General features: G+C 38.2%; 1 protein-coding gene across 4 annotated transcripts in view; it reads left to right on the forward strand.

Moving 5' to 3' along the window:
• Positions 1–35: 35 nt before the first annotated feature.
• UBR1 (ubiquitin protein ligase E3 component n-recognin 1) overlaps positions 36–15,194 on the forward strand; it is a 72,576-nt gene continuing 57,417 nt past the window's right edge. For 2 of the 4 annotated variants that reach the window (XM_010580027.1, XM_010580029.1), the window contains exons 1-3: positions 38–214; positions 12,169–12,425; positions 13,128–13,206. In XM_010580027.1, coding sequence (XP_010578329.1) covers positions 12,250–12,425; positions 13,128–13,206 — 255 coding nt within the window. In that variant the 5' untranslated portion in view covers positions 38–214; positions 12,169–12,249. Of the gene's footprint in view, positions 215–9,598; positions 9,701–12,168; positions 12,426–13,127; positions 13,207–15,194 lie in introns of those variants that run through there. The other 2 variants (XM_010580031.1, XM_010580028.1) reach the window with 2 other exon arrangements.

Below are 15,194 nucleotides of genomic sequence, written 5' to 3' on the forward strand. Positions count from 1 at the left end.
CCGGCGGCCTGGGGTGGCTGTCGGCGCCGGCGGCGGCCGCCTCTGCCCCGGAGGACCAGCCGAGCCCTGGGCCCGGCGAGTCTCTGTCAGGCGGCTGGTTTGCCGCCAGCTCCCCGCCAGCGTCTCCCACCCCCTGTCCCGTGTCTTCGTCTGATCTCTACGTAATTAAACGAGATCAGACTGTAGAAAGCTTCAGAGACTGTCCTGCGTCCTTGTACGTGCATCTTTTATCCTTTTTCTGACTTTACCTTTCTTAATTAAAGGTGACTTTACTGCGGAACAAAAAAGGCTATTGTTCTGCAGAGTGTGAATGAAGCAACAAACAGTGAAGTTTAGAAAGGATGGAGATAGCGACAGTTGTTTATTGGCTGAACAGAATTATCCTCTCTTTTTTTCTGTGAAGTACTTTAATTACTTGTGGATTTAATATTCCCCTACTGAACAGAACTTGATCTTGAATCTGTCGTAGTGGTAGTAGGTAAGGGCCTTCTGTGCTCTCCTTCACAACCTTGTGAAGTGATTACTATATTGCAAACACTTTGGCTAGAGGAGTTTAAAACCCAAAGCTGTCAGTTTAAGAAAGGGAGTCTGAACATGTGTCAGAAACCTTACATTTTCCTGTAAGAGCCTGAATACATAGTATGGTTTGGAAACTCTTGACTGTGGATGTTTGAAAGTTGGGTACTGGCAAGCTTGTAGAATAGCTACTTTTTACGTGATGCTACACAACATTATTAAAATTAGGAAGATATAAATCAGATGTTTATTCTTGGAATTTGTCTTGCAGGTGGCAGTGCTAAGCCAACAACCATTGTTCTTTGTACCTTTCCTCTCAGAATTGTAAGGATATCTGCAAATCATAAGGATGCAGTCTGGGACTACAGAGTCATTTCTAAAGTGAAGTGTATTTCTGTGGCCATAACAGGCCTATGTGTAGATTTTTTTCTATGTTAGAAACAATTTGATTTTAAACTAGTACAAATGTAATTTGATTGCACTATAGTGTCAAAAAATACAACCTGAGTCAGGCAACTTCTTAAGCTTGAGAGCCGTGTATAGAGTCAGAGAGGTACTGAGGGTGATAGTTGCAATCAGCACCAAAGCAATGCAATCAGCCTTTCATTATTTGGACACATAAGAGGCTGAATTAGCCCAGGCAATATGTAAAACTGGTAATAGCGTTATTGTGAAAAACATGGGGAAAGATGTTGAAGAGATCCTCAGCTGCTCAGAGTCGATGCTGGCCCACTAAGTTTTCTTAATTTTTATGTGGTTTCAGCCAATTGAGAGTGTCTGTGCCAGAATTATCATTATTCCAAGAGAGGTGGGTGGCCACCCAGGCCGTGTTGTTTGCCATATATCCAGGCAAACTGCAGGAATTCTGACAGGGAGTATGGGATGAGGGTATTGTAATAAGGGAGAAGGAGAGCTAGGGTTATGGACTTAGGTTGAGTCTGACAGCATTCATGAAGTTAGACTGCAAACCTGGCTATACTGATGCCAGAGACAGCTGTAATCTGGAAGCAGTACACTGTGCCAATTTACTGCTGTACTAAAAGATGGTACTAGTTATGTCTTCAGGTCAGAAACTAACATTTCCTGACTGACATGTGTTTTCACTATGCACAGCTGGTCTGAATGCCCTTTCGCTGTGGTGCTATAATCAGGAAGTTGAAGAAGCGTGGAGCAGAAACAACTGGCTGAATGGAGTGAGCTTTGGCCTTACTGAGCTCGCCGAATCTGTCTCAGTGTCAGCCCAGTCAGACTGACTCTAGCTCTCCTTTTTCATCTCTGGCTTTGGGTGCTGTTGGTTGCAGAGTAGCACCAGATCTGGCTGCATGACTAGTAAACTTTCCCAGAGTGCTGGGTGCATGATGCAGGATTACCTGAATGATTCTGCAGGAGCCAGCCTGATTCTGGAGTGGATGGTGATGACTCAGGTAATAAACTCTTCTGCACCCAGCCCAACTCAGTGGTGTCTTCTGTGCACTTAACTCCAACTCTTCAGGTTGGATGGCTGTAGTTGCAAATACCTGAGTTGGCGTTTCACTGCATGAGTTGAAGTTGGGTCCCATCTCTGCCCTCTACTTCCCTATAGTGGCTGTATTGCTTCCTGAGCTGAGCTGCTGCGAAAGAGAGAGGGCTGAATTCGGGCTGCCCTGGCACTGACCTAGTAGTAAACCCTGTCTACCAAACTTAAGTTAACTTTCTTTTCTTTCCAAACAGCATCTGCAGTTTGCTTGGCTGATTGATGGGCTGGACCTGGCTTGTCTAGTAGTTGGCTAGCAGGCATTGCCGGTGGCCTAATAAAAGCCTGCTTTGCAGGCTGAATCCGGCCCTGTGGTTGTTTTTCCATCTGTGTTCTAAACAAATTCCAGTTTGACTCCTGCCTGCTTTGGTGGCTGCTGTCTGGAATATATGAGCAGGGTTTAGGTATTAAAATATTTCAAAGATTTTAATTTATACTACATGTTCAAATGTTGACGTATGTATACTTTCTCAGTAATATTTGTGGAGAAAAGGGATTTTTTCAGAAGTCCCATCTTTTGTCAGCAGTCAATACTCCTATATAAAAGTATAGATGTAAGTGGGGTAGTGGTGTCCAAGGAGAGGAAAGCTTTATTTTTAGGATATTTCCTTTAAAGGCAGGAAAATAACTTGATTTTGAATTTTCATCTCAGAAAGCAAAACATGATACAGGCACTTGTGCATTCGAAAGTGTTTTCAGATCTTGTTTTGAGTCATTCGATACCATTATATAGTTCAGAAAATGCACGCGAAGAGCCTTGCTTCTGTAGATGTGTGGTAATCAAATAGTAATATAGAGGGGATATTCATATAGAGGTGATTTCTTGAGATTAGTGAAATCTCAGTCAGGCATCTTATTTTGGACTTGCAGTGACTTCCAGTTTTGAATCTAACCTATCCTAAACTGAATTAACCTGCTTAGACCAGATGACATGTCCATATAATTTTACATCAGTTTATGTTAAGCTAAATCAGTTTAGAATTTCATCTTTAGGTAAACCAGCATATTGTTTTGTGTAAATAAGCCCTGAATTGCATATAGTTAAAGCCACTGTTTTTAGAACAGTGCAGTGTATTAGCAGAACAGTGTATACTGTACACTTGTATCAGTGTCCAGGTGGAGTCCATGAAGTTGCAACAGGTAACTGGAGCATCGCCAAGGTCCTGCTTGCGTCCTTATACATTTGGCACTCTATTGAAGTGCTTTCATTTTGTTATGGCATTGAGCCAATGCTGTGGTTTTTCCTTCCTTGCCTGCATTCATGTGTACTCATACTTCTTGGTAATTTTTGTGGCTTTTTGGTGCAGCAGCCAACTGCGATTGTGAAAGTATCTGTAATCTGTGCTCAAGTCCACATGAAGTGCACATATTATGGTTGCTGTAATTCTGCTGTGATACAGTTACATTACTGCGAGAGTTATGCGGCTCCAGGAAAACGTAGCTGCAAGTGGGTGTTCCTGATAGCATGCAAGTGTTTAAGTTGCTTCTAGATCCCAGAGCAGTAGAGATTTGGGAGATGCTGAGTGAGTGCTAAATACAGATAGATTCACCTGAATTTTATTAAACATTCATTCACTGCAGAATTAGACTACATATACAATGGATCTTAAAATTCATGATAATTGGAAAATGGAGTGGTTGTAAGACAAGTTTGAGTACACAGGAATTAATACAAAAACCTAGTGGTTGTTTTGGTTTGGGGGTTTGGGGGGGGAGGGTGTTGTTTATTTTTTTTCCCCAAACATAACTATAGCAAATCAATGAATTACTTTATAAATATCCACTGTAGTTGCAATTTTTGAAGTGCAGTCTGGTGCTAAGAACTTTGACAGTTAATCTGTTCCTTCGAAAGTAGGAGACCATGGCATGGATATTAAGGATCAAACAAGGAAAGAATCAAAGTATTTTCCTTTTTTTTTTTTCTTTAGAAACAAAATTAAAAGGATCTGTCAAATGAATAGTCAGAACTTAAAGAAAAACCTTGATTTTAAAGTCTCACAGAATACTACAAATAATTCTGCAAAGATGATGATTTTGCTAGTTTTCTAGGGAGAATAACTTTTTTCCCCCCAAGATACGTACTTTGCACATTGTTTTGCTTTAATATGTGATACTGAATTCCTGTTTTCCCCTAGTGTTGATGTGTTAATTGTGCATTGCTATCTACCTAGCGCAGGTTTGACTGAAAAATTTGGAACATGAAATGCACTTAGATTGGATGCCTCAAAGAAATGGGAATTACTTCTAGAATTTCTGGCTACTTTGTTTTGCCTGTTGAACCTTCTTAGTACTGTCCTGCTAATTTTGTAGCATATTTAGGCTAGAGTGTCCAGTTGGTAGGCAGTATGATAGAGATATCTATGGGACAGCAGAGAGAGAAGTACAGGCTGTAATTTCACTTCAAATGTCTCCTTGGGTACTCATTTGCATTCAAGCGCTTACCCCCATGAACTGAAGCTGCACTCTTGTGATTTTGGAGATGATAATGATTTAAAGCTGACACCTGACCTGCAGTTTCAGAGATTGAACAGCCTGGGTCTGTACATTGTTTACCCTGAAGATGACATTAGTTTTAGCTGTCCAGCAGCCGAAACAGTAACCAATGGTGCTGGTGGTTACTTCTGCTTCTCTGGTTGTCACTGGTTTGCTCTGGTTCAGCTAAACTGGTAGTTGTTGGAGGCTACTGGAATCAAGGCAGATTCTACTGTAGACAAAGCTTTAGTAGTGTGTGCTGTTGTTATGAGTCTCATTCCCAGTGGGCAAACACCTGCATCATTAAAGCATCTTTTAACATTAATTGGCACCCTGCTTCGGCTTGGGGGCCAAAGTTTAAATGAATGTAGAGATCAAACAGTTCTTTTATGTCTTCAGGTCAGAGTTGATGTTTTGTTAGGACAATGTTAGACAGTCTTGAATGTTACCCATGTTGTGCCAATAGAAGATAACTTTTGAAACCAAACTTGCTTCTTTCAGTGTAAATACTGACATCCAGAGCAGACCAAAGTTTGGTACATGGCTGGTTCCCAGCTATGTTATGTAAAAGAGCCGTGTGACTGATATGTCAGATATTTTGTAATTGAGTCATTTTTTAAGCTTAAATTCTCTACTAAAACATTGGCTATACTTTGTCAGAGAATGTGAAATGCATTATGAACAGCTACGTAGTGCTACGTGACAAAAAAACCTAGAGTAAGCTTCTGTTTTAACTCACTGAACTGTGCCCTGCCTGGGATGGTAGAATTTATGCTCCTAAAAAAAATTGAGTTTGATTTAAGGCAGGGAAGAACAAACGTGCTAATTAATTTCTAGTGCTTATTTTCTAAGTCTCTTCTTTGGGGAATATATATCTTTCAGGTTGAAGTAGATTGCCTTGTCTCCTTGTTACTTTTACTAAAAATAATGCGAAGTGTTCTGTACTGCAGTTGGATCTTATTTTCTGTGCATTAGAAAACTGATAATTTTATACCAAAATAAACAGAAGGGAAAACTGAACTAAAAATTTAAAAGCAGAAGCTTTATGTGAAAATGTTAATTCAAGAATCCTTTGAAGTTTGCTTTCTAAAGAATTTTTAAGTATTCTGCATACTTATCAAAGAACTTCTGTGTGTTTATCCTTTTAAAATGTCTTTTATGGTTGCTCAATTGGATAGACAATATCAGGATAAAAGTTTTCTGGGATCTGTTGTCCTGCTAATCTCTGTTTAACTAGTAATAACTGTTCTGTGCATTAAAGTAAAGCAGTCTTTTGCATTTGATATTTATGTTGAATGGTACCTGCTTGAAATCAATATGTCCCCAGCATTTTATATATTTACTTTTAAAAACCTGCTTCTACCAGCTGTTTTGACAGGCAGCTGGTATTGCCATCTCCTGCTTGACAGATTTATGTTGTGCACAAACTGAGCTGTTTTACTATTCCTTTGAACTGGAATATTGGACCAGGTACAGGTTTTAGTTTGTGCTACTGGCAGTGTCTGTTCCTTCATAATTTGTTGTTTAATGTTTATAAATATTAGTATTCCTTCTTTTCACTGATTACATTAATGCATATATGTAAAAATATAGTCTTGAAATTTATGCAGTCACTTTTGCACTAAAAGATCAGTGTGTCAATCAGTGCAGTTAAAGTAGAGCTGCTGCTTATAGTATTGCCTAATGCAAACTGTTAGTTTGAAAAGACTTTAGAATTCAAACAGACTAGTGCTTAGAATGTAAATCAAAAACTGTCATGGAAATAAGGCTATTGAATTAATGTATGTAATAAACCTGTTGCAAAGATAAAGAAATTCTGTCATAGTGGTGAGAAATCTCATTTGATGCTTGATCTATAGGTGAAAAGTGAATTGAGAGAGTTTGTTGCTAACTTTTTTCTGTTTTTCCTTATATACTTAGCTCTCATTCCTATTATTATTTTCAGTATTCACAAATGAATGCATTTGTGAATGACAAAATTGGATATGGATACGTTGGATATATCACTGACAAATATTTTGCTCTTCTTATAGCAGTGTTTGTAGGCAAATACAGTTTTTTCATCCTCTGATCTTTTCTGACATGATGCTTACTTGAAGTGTTTGGAAAAAACCTACAAACTGGCCTTTTAGATGTAGGAGAAACCTGCATGTTTGGTTGGAATTGACTTTTGGGAAGATCTCTGTATGCTTATGTGTGGGAAGAAATATTAGTAGTCTGATCCTGCAGAGGAGGACATCTTACCATGTAAGATAAGTGATTATCTCCTAATGATTCTTTCTCAAGCAGTATTGTGAGGTACTGCTTCTGTAGTCATGTTTCTGAAGAGCCATTGAAGATTACAGGTTACTGCTTTTGTTATACAGAAAAAGTCAAATGTCTCGGACAAAATGGTTGCTGTCTCTGCTCTTTTGACAGAACTTCTTACACTTGAGAAACATAGCTTTGCAACTCATCCTGGTTCCCTTCGTCTCCCTTTTTCATGCAGTTTGAGAATTAATGCAATCTTAAAAAAGGAGAACGTGACATGAATGTGTGATTAAAGGAGGAAAAAAGATGGAGATGGAGAAAGTTAGAGATATCAAGTATAAAAGAAGAGATAGGAGACAATGCATGTCTTTGATGCACGCTTTTCACCAGTGTCAGGTTCCCAAGTGTCACCTTTGCTTACTGTTTTCAATATCTGGGAATGCCCACCGGCATGGTGTGGATGTTGCTCCCTCCACAGGAAAGGTGGTGGTGTGCTGCTGCCATGATTATTCCCTTAGCTTATTCTGGTCATTGTGGCAGTTTTATTTCTGGGCCATGCATATGTCCGTATGGTCCATGTGATGGCATGGCTGTTTCTTCAGTGAACTTTTAATAAAAATGAGAAAGTGACCAAAAAACCCCACCATCAGAAGAACTTTACTATGGTTGCTCATACAGATATTTAAAAGCTGAGAAATTTCAGAATTCAATTTACTCCAAATGTATGTGGAGGTGATTTTTTTTTTTTTTCCTAAATTCAGTAATTTTCAGTTTGCAGCCCAAAAATATTTTCTGGTGGAATAGTGTCAGTTGGAGCGGAGTGCCTTCAGGTCTGCTTCCTCTGGGCTTTCCTCTGTTACAGTCTGTGGGCCCCATTGAGTAGCGTGTGAGTGCCTGCGGGCTGTGGAGAGCCGACTGATAGTAGTATTGTGGTTACATGATAATGTTTTTATCTTAATTGTGTTATCTCATGACCTCTGCCTCTTTCAGTACACTATTTCAAATTTATTCTTGAGTGGAATCAAATTTGGAAAATGACTTTTCCATAGGGCTTACTTGTAGCAGAAATTGGAAGCTTAATAGAGATGAGAAGGAAGTAAGATTTCTCCTGGTGAAGGCATTTGAATCACAGAATGGTTGAGGCTGGAAGGGACCTCTGGAGGTCATCCTGTCCAAACTCCCTGCTCAAGCAGCATCACCTAGAACAGGTTGCCCAGGACCATGTCCCGTCAGCTTTTGAATATGTCCAAGGATGGCAACTCTACAACCTCTCAGGGCAGCCTGTGCCAGTGTTGGGCAGAAAGCTGCAGTGCAAGCCCCATCTCTGCTTGCAGCTGTCTTGCATAGCTCTTAGGCTTTTCTAGACTCCCAGCTCATCCTGTGCATGGGATGGTGTCGTGGTTTAACACCAGCCAGGAGTTAAGCACCACACAGCCGCTCACTCACCCACCCCCCCAGCCCCCCCCCAACCCAGTGGGATGGGAGAGAGAATCGGAAGGAAGAAGTTAAAACTCATGAGCTGAGATAAGAACAGTTTAATAGAACAGAGAGGAAGAAACTAATAATGATGATAATAATAACAATAATAAAATGACAATAATAAAAATAGGATTGGAATATATGAAACAAGTGATGCACAATGCAGTTGCTTACCACTTGCTGACCGATGCTTAGTTAGTTCCCAAGCAGGGATCTGTCCCCCAGGCCACCTCCCCCCAGTTTATATGCTGGGCATGATGTCACACGGTCTGGAATAGCCCTTTGGCCAGTTTGGGTCAGCTGCCCTGGCTGTGTCCCCTCCCAACTTCTTGTGCCCCCCCAGCCTTCTTGCTGGCTGGGCATGAGAAGCTGAAAAATCCCTGACTTAGTCTAAACACTACTTAGCAACAACTGAAAACATCAGTGTGTTATCAACATTCTTCTCATATTGAACCCAAGACCTAACACTATACCAGCTACTAGAAAGAAAATGAACTCTATCCCAGATGAAACCAGGACAGATAGTTAGAACTTAATTGATGATGATACAGTATTTTATTTCCTCTTCACTGGTCAGTATATGGTCAATAAAGAAGAACTAACACATTATTCATTTATATGGTTTTTATATCTGTAGCAACTGAGCACTTGACAGGTATGTGCTCAGGTAAGGTAAAAGAATGAGTGAGCAGAGGGAAGGTGGGACTACTCAAAGTGTTAATCAAAGTATTCAAACTTGAATTTCAATCGGTGTGCACAAGGGGACCAAGCTACCATTAGACAGTCAATTTTAACTTAGGGTTGTGCTTTATTTGGCAGCTTCTGTATTTTTGATAGTTTTGTGTGTAATTTTATACAATTGAATATAGTATACTAAAGAGATTTTGACGCAAGGAATAAATTACTTCTCCTAGGAGACACAGAGGGTATGGGATAGGTCTGAAGTTTAGCCTGGTGCAGCTTTTAGAAATAATAAGAAGAATATTCTTGTTTCTTTTGTAAATATAATGGATATTTCCTGGGTGATGTATAGGTTGAGGATATAATTTAGAGTGTTTACCAGAAGGCAGCCAGCCTGCTTGAGAGAGTTCTCTCTCTGCCCTTCTTCCCTCTCTTTCCCTCCTTCCTGTCCTTACTTCTCTGGACAACATTTAAATAGAATTAAAAGCTTTGCACAGGAATGCTTGAAATGCTTGAGTTAGACTGTGTGAGAACCCATTCTACTCTTCTGGCAGATTTTCAGGAAAGCTTGTTTCTTGGAGCTATGATGTGCTCTGTTCCAACAACGTAGAAGCTAAACTTATGCCATCTCTTGGGAACACGACTTACTAAGATAGAAGAGCTACAGACAGATTCTCTTGTGCTTCGGAAAGAGAGCATGTCAAGGGGTCACATCCCATACACCCCCATTTGAACAAATACAGTAACCAAATTGGGAGGGGAACTTGCCAAAGCCATAGTGCGGTATAGGTAAGTTAAAACAAAAATAAAAACAAGTTACAAGAGGAAACACATTTAAGGAGGAACATTGAATTATGGAGTTTAATTATGGTAAGAATAATTTACTTTCCACTCATCCTAAATCGGACATATAAAAAATAGAAACATGTGATCAAGGAATTCAATTTTCACTTATCTTTTTAGAATTTGATACCTTTCTGAGAACCCCCAGCTAAGCATGACATTTTTCTTTTTTAAGTGGTGTTATGCAAGTATTTGATAAATTTGGATTTAATTTTCAGTTGCTTTTTACAATTTGGTGTCTTTATGCCCCAGGTAAGCATAATTTTTATTAAAAAAATTGTTGCTAGGTAGTTAAAAAAATTGAACAACTTAATTAAAATAAAAAGGCAGTCAGCTAATTTGTTTCTTTTTCCTTTTGTTCCTTAGCACTGTGAATATCTGAAAATAAATACATACCTGTATATTTTGAGTGCATGTATGTATGTGTATACAGAATGCATATGTATTACATGCATGTGTATGCTAAAGTTTTTACAACCAGTATGGTGATCACAGTGGTGCTTGCTGCTCAAGTAATAAATCTGTTCTTGGTCTAGAATTTTTGTTAGAATTGGAATTTAAATAAGTTGTTCCCTTTACTTCATGGATGAATCTTCATTTTTAGATATTTAAGGATGGGTTGAATGCCTTATGATTCAAGAAATCTGATTAGACTGGTCAACCTACACGTATAAAATGAGGATATTCTAGGATGATTTGAGGACAAATTTGCTTTCCTGCATGACCACAATATCCATGGCTTTTCTTTTCCATCGGTGTCTGCCATGCATTTTCTTCCATAACTTTGAGTTTGTGGATCACTGTAATAAATGAAGTAACGACTACCTAAGGGTAATGCTAAGGAAGATAGATGGCCAAAATATCAATAGAAGCCTCAGGCTAAAACTAAACATATTGGAACTGTTGTGTGTCTTATTAAAGCCATAAAGCAAGTGTTTAGAGTGACTACAACGCGGAACAAATCTCTTTTAAGAGATTAGTTTTGGTTAATGGATGTTATTGTTAATCTAGGCTGTTTCAACATGGTATCTCACTTCTATTTCTTCTGTTTAGATTTTGTATGTAGGCAGTTTTTTGTACTTGCCTGTATTAGGTAGACATCCAGTTTTTTAGAAGACAAATATACAATTTCTACATGATGTTTGCAGATCTGGCTTTCAGAGCACTGGGGTTGCAGCACTTTGGACTGCATGTCTTCTAGATTAATTTCTTTTTTTGGAGAACTCTTCTAATCTAGGTAGTAAACTAGGGAGCTGTAGTCTTATAGATCTATTATTTAATCGCTTATCTCTGCCGATTTTGGGGGCAATCCATTGATTCGATTGATGTAGGTTTCATTTTTAGTCGGAAATCAGGATTTTTTGCCTTTCACATAAGATGTGCATTTTCATCCTTTAAAAAAAGTGGAATAGTCCACTTAGAGCCTTCTGTCAATCTGAACTCTGGTGGTTGCTTTGCTCATTCTCTGCTTGCTGGCTTAGAGGAAATTTCCTTTAGAGCTATTTGTGAAGTTACATATATATTTTTTTTGTTCTTGCAAAAACAATTTTTGGGGCAGAAATCAAGGTTGTGTATGAAAGGAGGTTGTCTTTAGGAGCCTTGATGGGTAAACTTGTTATCTGATTTGCGATGGGGAAAAGCAAAAGGTATTTCCAAATAATGGGGATAATGTGAAAGAAAGAATATTCAGACTTGAAGGACAGAAGCAGAACAATTGGAGAGAACTGTTCAGAGAACTAGAGTAGTTGCAAGTAAAATTAGGGACTTGTATTTTGACTTGAGGTTCTTAGTTTTCTTAATTTAAGTACTTTTATTAATTGCCTTATAAATCTGAAATTGCATTTCAGTCTTTAAGGACATTAAGCTTATATAATCAGTTGGGCTTATTTCTCCCTCAGTAACTATTGAACCCTGATGACCAGTTTCAACAAGATTTTACTGAAGGGTGTCAATTTCAAAGACCATTAAGTTGCTGCACATTTTGTGACCATCAGCAGGCTAGGGAATGAATCCCAAACTTATTTCCCAGCTAAGACAGGGAAACCTGCTGCTGCTGCTTTTGCATTTGTTGGCAGCTGAACAAAAATCAAGATTTGTGTATTGGCTGGCCTGTTGGCAAGCAAGTAGTAGAAAATTAATTAGTGCAGGGGTTGCTCTACAGTAGCATAGTACTTGGCAACTCTTGCCTCAGAGAGTCTTATTAGAAGACTTCAAGGGAACAGAGGTTACTGTGGTGTGTACTGGAAAGAAAATAGCAGAGGAATTCTTGGGAAACCATGGTTTCTTGGGTTTTATTGTTTGCAGAACTGACTTCTGATGTGGAAAAGAATTCCAGATTCACAGTAGAAGTGCTTAATCCTATTTTCTTTATATTTATTCATTTATGTTTATCCATGGGTGTACTTTTCTTGCAGTGGTGTGATGAAAGATTCAACTTCCAAGCTACATTTTTACAGTGCTTGGCAAAACATGTGCCAAATATTTACTCAGCTGAAATGGACCCCTTGTTGGAGAAACAAGAAGAAATGGTCCAGGCAGCGATATTATACCCCCTGGAATGTTATCTGTTTGGGGAAGACCCAGATATATTCCTGGAGAAACTACAACAGAGTGGAACCTCCCAGCTCTGTGGGAAGGTGTTCAAAGGAGGAGAGACAACATACTCTTGCAGGTAAGAAAAAAAACTTGATGTGTTGTCATTAAACACCTGTCATCCGCATTTTGCATACAATGAAAGAGCATTTAAAGAAAAAAGAGTGACCGTGTTTTAGGGCAAAAAGGCAATATAAAAAAATATATGTATGTGGATAATAGGAAAAAAATGCAATTAGGTTGCCCATGAGTGTAATACTGGATTTTCATGTGTTTGAGTGCATGACTGAAACTGTCAAAATTGAACTTCAAAGTATATATTCTTTGGCTAATTTCGTAAGGGAATTCTTTTTAGATTTTAACCTCTGTTTAAAAGTTAGAAACATAACCTAGCAGAAGTGTAGCAGAAGTTTCATTAGCAAACCGTCTACAGTTGTTGGAAACAATAATAAACGTTACTTCAGAGTCATGATGGTTTTTAATAGCTGCTTATTCTTAGCAAAACCAGAAATATGTTAGCAATAAGTTTTGAAAGTGGAAATCAATCATGTTTCTGATTGATAGACTCTGATATAACAGGTTTGGGTACATGGTTCAAGCTTAACAAGATTGACTTACATCTTTCTGTGACGTGGAGTAGCCAATGTTTTTATAATTTGAATGTTGTTAATCTTGGTTGGGGTTTGTTTTTTTGGTTTTTTTTAGAGCAGCATTTTCTTTTGTGCGTGAAAATTCCATGTGTTTGTTTTAGAAAGTTTTCCAGTTACCGTTTTTGTTGCAGAGACTGTGCAGTTGATCCAACTTGTGTACTCTGTATGGACTGCTTCCAGAATAGCATTCACAAGAACCACCGGTACAAGGTAGAAAAATCTTACATTAAGAAATTGTACTTGTAGCTTGAGAGAAGATTTTTTTGAGGATATAATAAACTGCATATAAACCATTAGCAGTTTTTATTAAAATATCTCGGATTTACTAATTAGTTAATTATCTCTCTGTCATGTTTCTAACTATGTAAAGCCTCTTAAGAACAGTAACTTTCTAATTCAAGAACCTAAGGGTAAGGGAGTGTTTATGAATGCATACATTGTTATTCTCTTTGGCAATATCGCAGAAGTGTATGTCAGAGCAAAAAGCTGTGACTGAAAATGACAGTCCTGTCCTGAGCCCCAGCCAGTACCCTATACAAGGGCTATTACTTCAGCACTTGTGTCACTGATGCAGTCTCTACATTTCCACTCTGTTCCTCTCTTTAGATTTGCATAAGCTACTTTGTGCTTAGTGTGGACTATGATAAAGTTAAAACAAATGTTAAGCATCAATTTTTTATTGAGGAGATTGTTCTAGAACTGGATCATCTCTTTCTGATATCCTTTTGATTCTCTTTGAGCCAAATCTTTGTTATAATTGAGAGATTCCCATGCTTTAATTAAAGAAGGATCTTTTAAATAATTCTTAGCTAACTCCCTGCCTAAACTGTCACCTACAGTTTCCTTCCCAGGCCCCCTTTTTCACTTGTCCTCTTCACTGAGAACTCTTATTTCAACAGCCTTGGAAGCAGAAATGGAAAACAATGTATTAAGTGTCATTTTTTAAGCTGGCCTATAAGAGGCAAGAAAATCTACAGAAACATTATGTATTCAATTTAATTATCTTTCATGACAAAAAAGTGGGCTAGACTTTTTTTGCAGCTGTTCTTTCTATTCATTGACATGACATCTATTGAGGACATTTGTCTTATTTGTATTATCAGTTGATCATAAATCCCCTTTCAGTGGCTATGTTTCAATGAGAGACAGTTTGGAAGAAGGTCCTAGCAATCTCAAAATTAACTGGGACTAAAATGCAATATTCTGCCCCTCTGTATAAGTCTTTGTATACTGATCTGAAAATGTGTTGTAAATATTGATTCAAAGACATACAAAACAACTTGGATAATGCAAATATAACTTTCATACAGACACACGTGCACCCACACAGTTTACAGAGAGGTAAGATGAAAACCAGGGAAAACAGACAGTATTGATACCAGAGCAATTTGGGATCACAGCTGGGCTGAGAAGCTGTTGTCCTTTCCTTGTTTTTCAGTAACTTCTTCAGGCAATACATCAACCATAGAAATAGGTAGTCAAATGGGAGCAGATTTGCTGCATTTCCATTTTAAAGATGCAATCTAAAGAATACAGATTATGCTTTTTATAGATTCATAGAATAATTTAGGTCGGAAGGGACCTAAGGAGGTCACCTAGTCCAACCTCCTGCTCAAAGCAGGTCTAATTAGATCAGGTTATTTAAAATGTTTCAAGTAAATAACAAATTTTTGAATGTCTTTTTATTGGGTCACTTAGTGTTTTTATAATTATTTTAGGATTGGGGATTTAGAGTAAGCTAAGGATAATTATTTTTGCCTGAGTTTTGTCTGAACTTTTTGCCAAAATGAAGGGTCAGAATTTGTACTTTTCTGAAAGTGTAATGCAAAGTGAGAGTTGCTAGAATATATTTAGATGCTGATTATATCTTATTATCTTTGGTTAGAAGTAGAGGTACTACTAAATGCCTGTTAAATATACACATATTCTTATTTAGATTATTTTCAAACTTTACCAAGTAATTTGTAAAGAAGGCATTAAGCACCTTGGCTATAATTTTGCTAATAAAACCAGAAATTATTAATTTGCTATTTATGAAGCACTTATTTATCAGTGATAGGCTTTTTCACCTACTTTCTAGTTATATTTGTTTGAGACTTGCATGCTTTTTTGCAGCGGCAACTGTATTTCCTCCTTTATTTTCTGCTCAAAAAGCTTATTCCCCCCCCCCCCCCCCCCCCCCCCCCCCCGGCGGCTCC

This window comes from Haliaeetus leucocephalus, unplaced genomic scaffold (assembly GCF_000737465.1).
Source record: "Haliaeetus leucocephalus isolate CR32 unplaced genomic scaffold, Haliaeetus_leucocephalus-4.0 Scaffold696, whole genome shotgun sequence".
In the NCBI taxonomy this organism is placed as follows: domain Eukaryota; kingdom Metazoa; phylum Chordata; class Aves; order Accipitriformes; family Accipitridae; genus Haliaeetus; species Haliaeetus leucocephalus.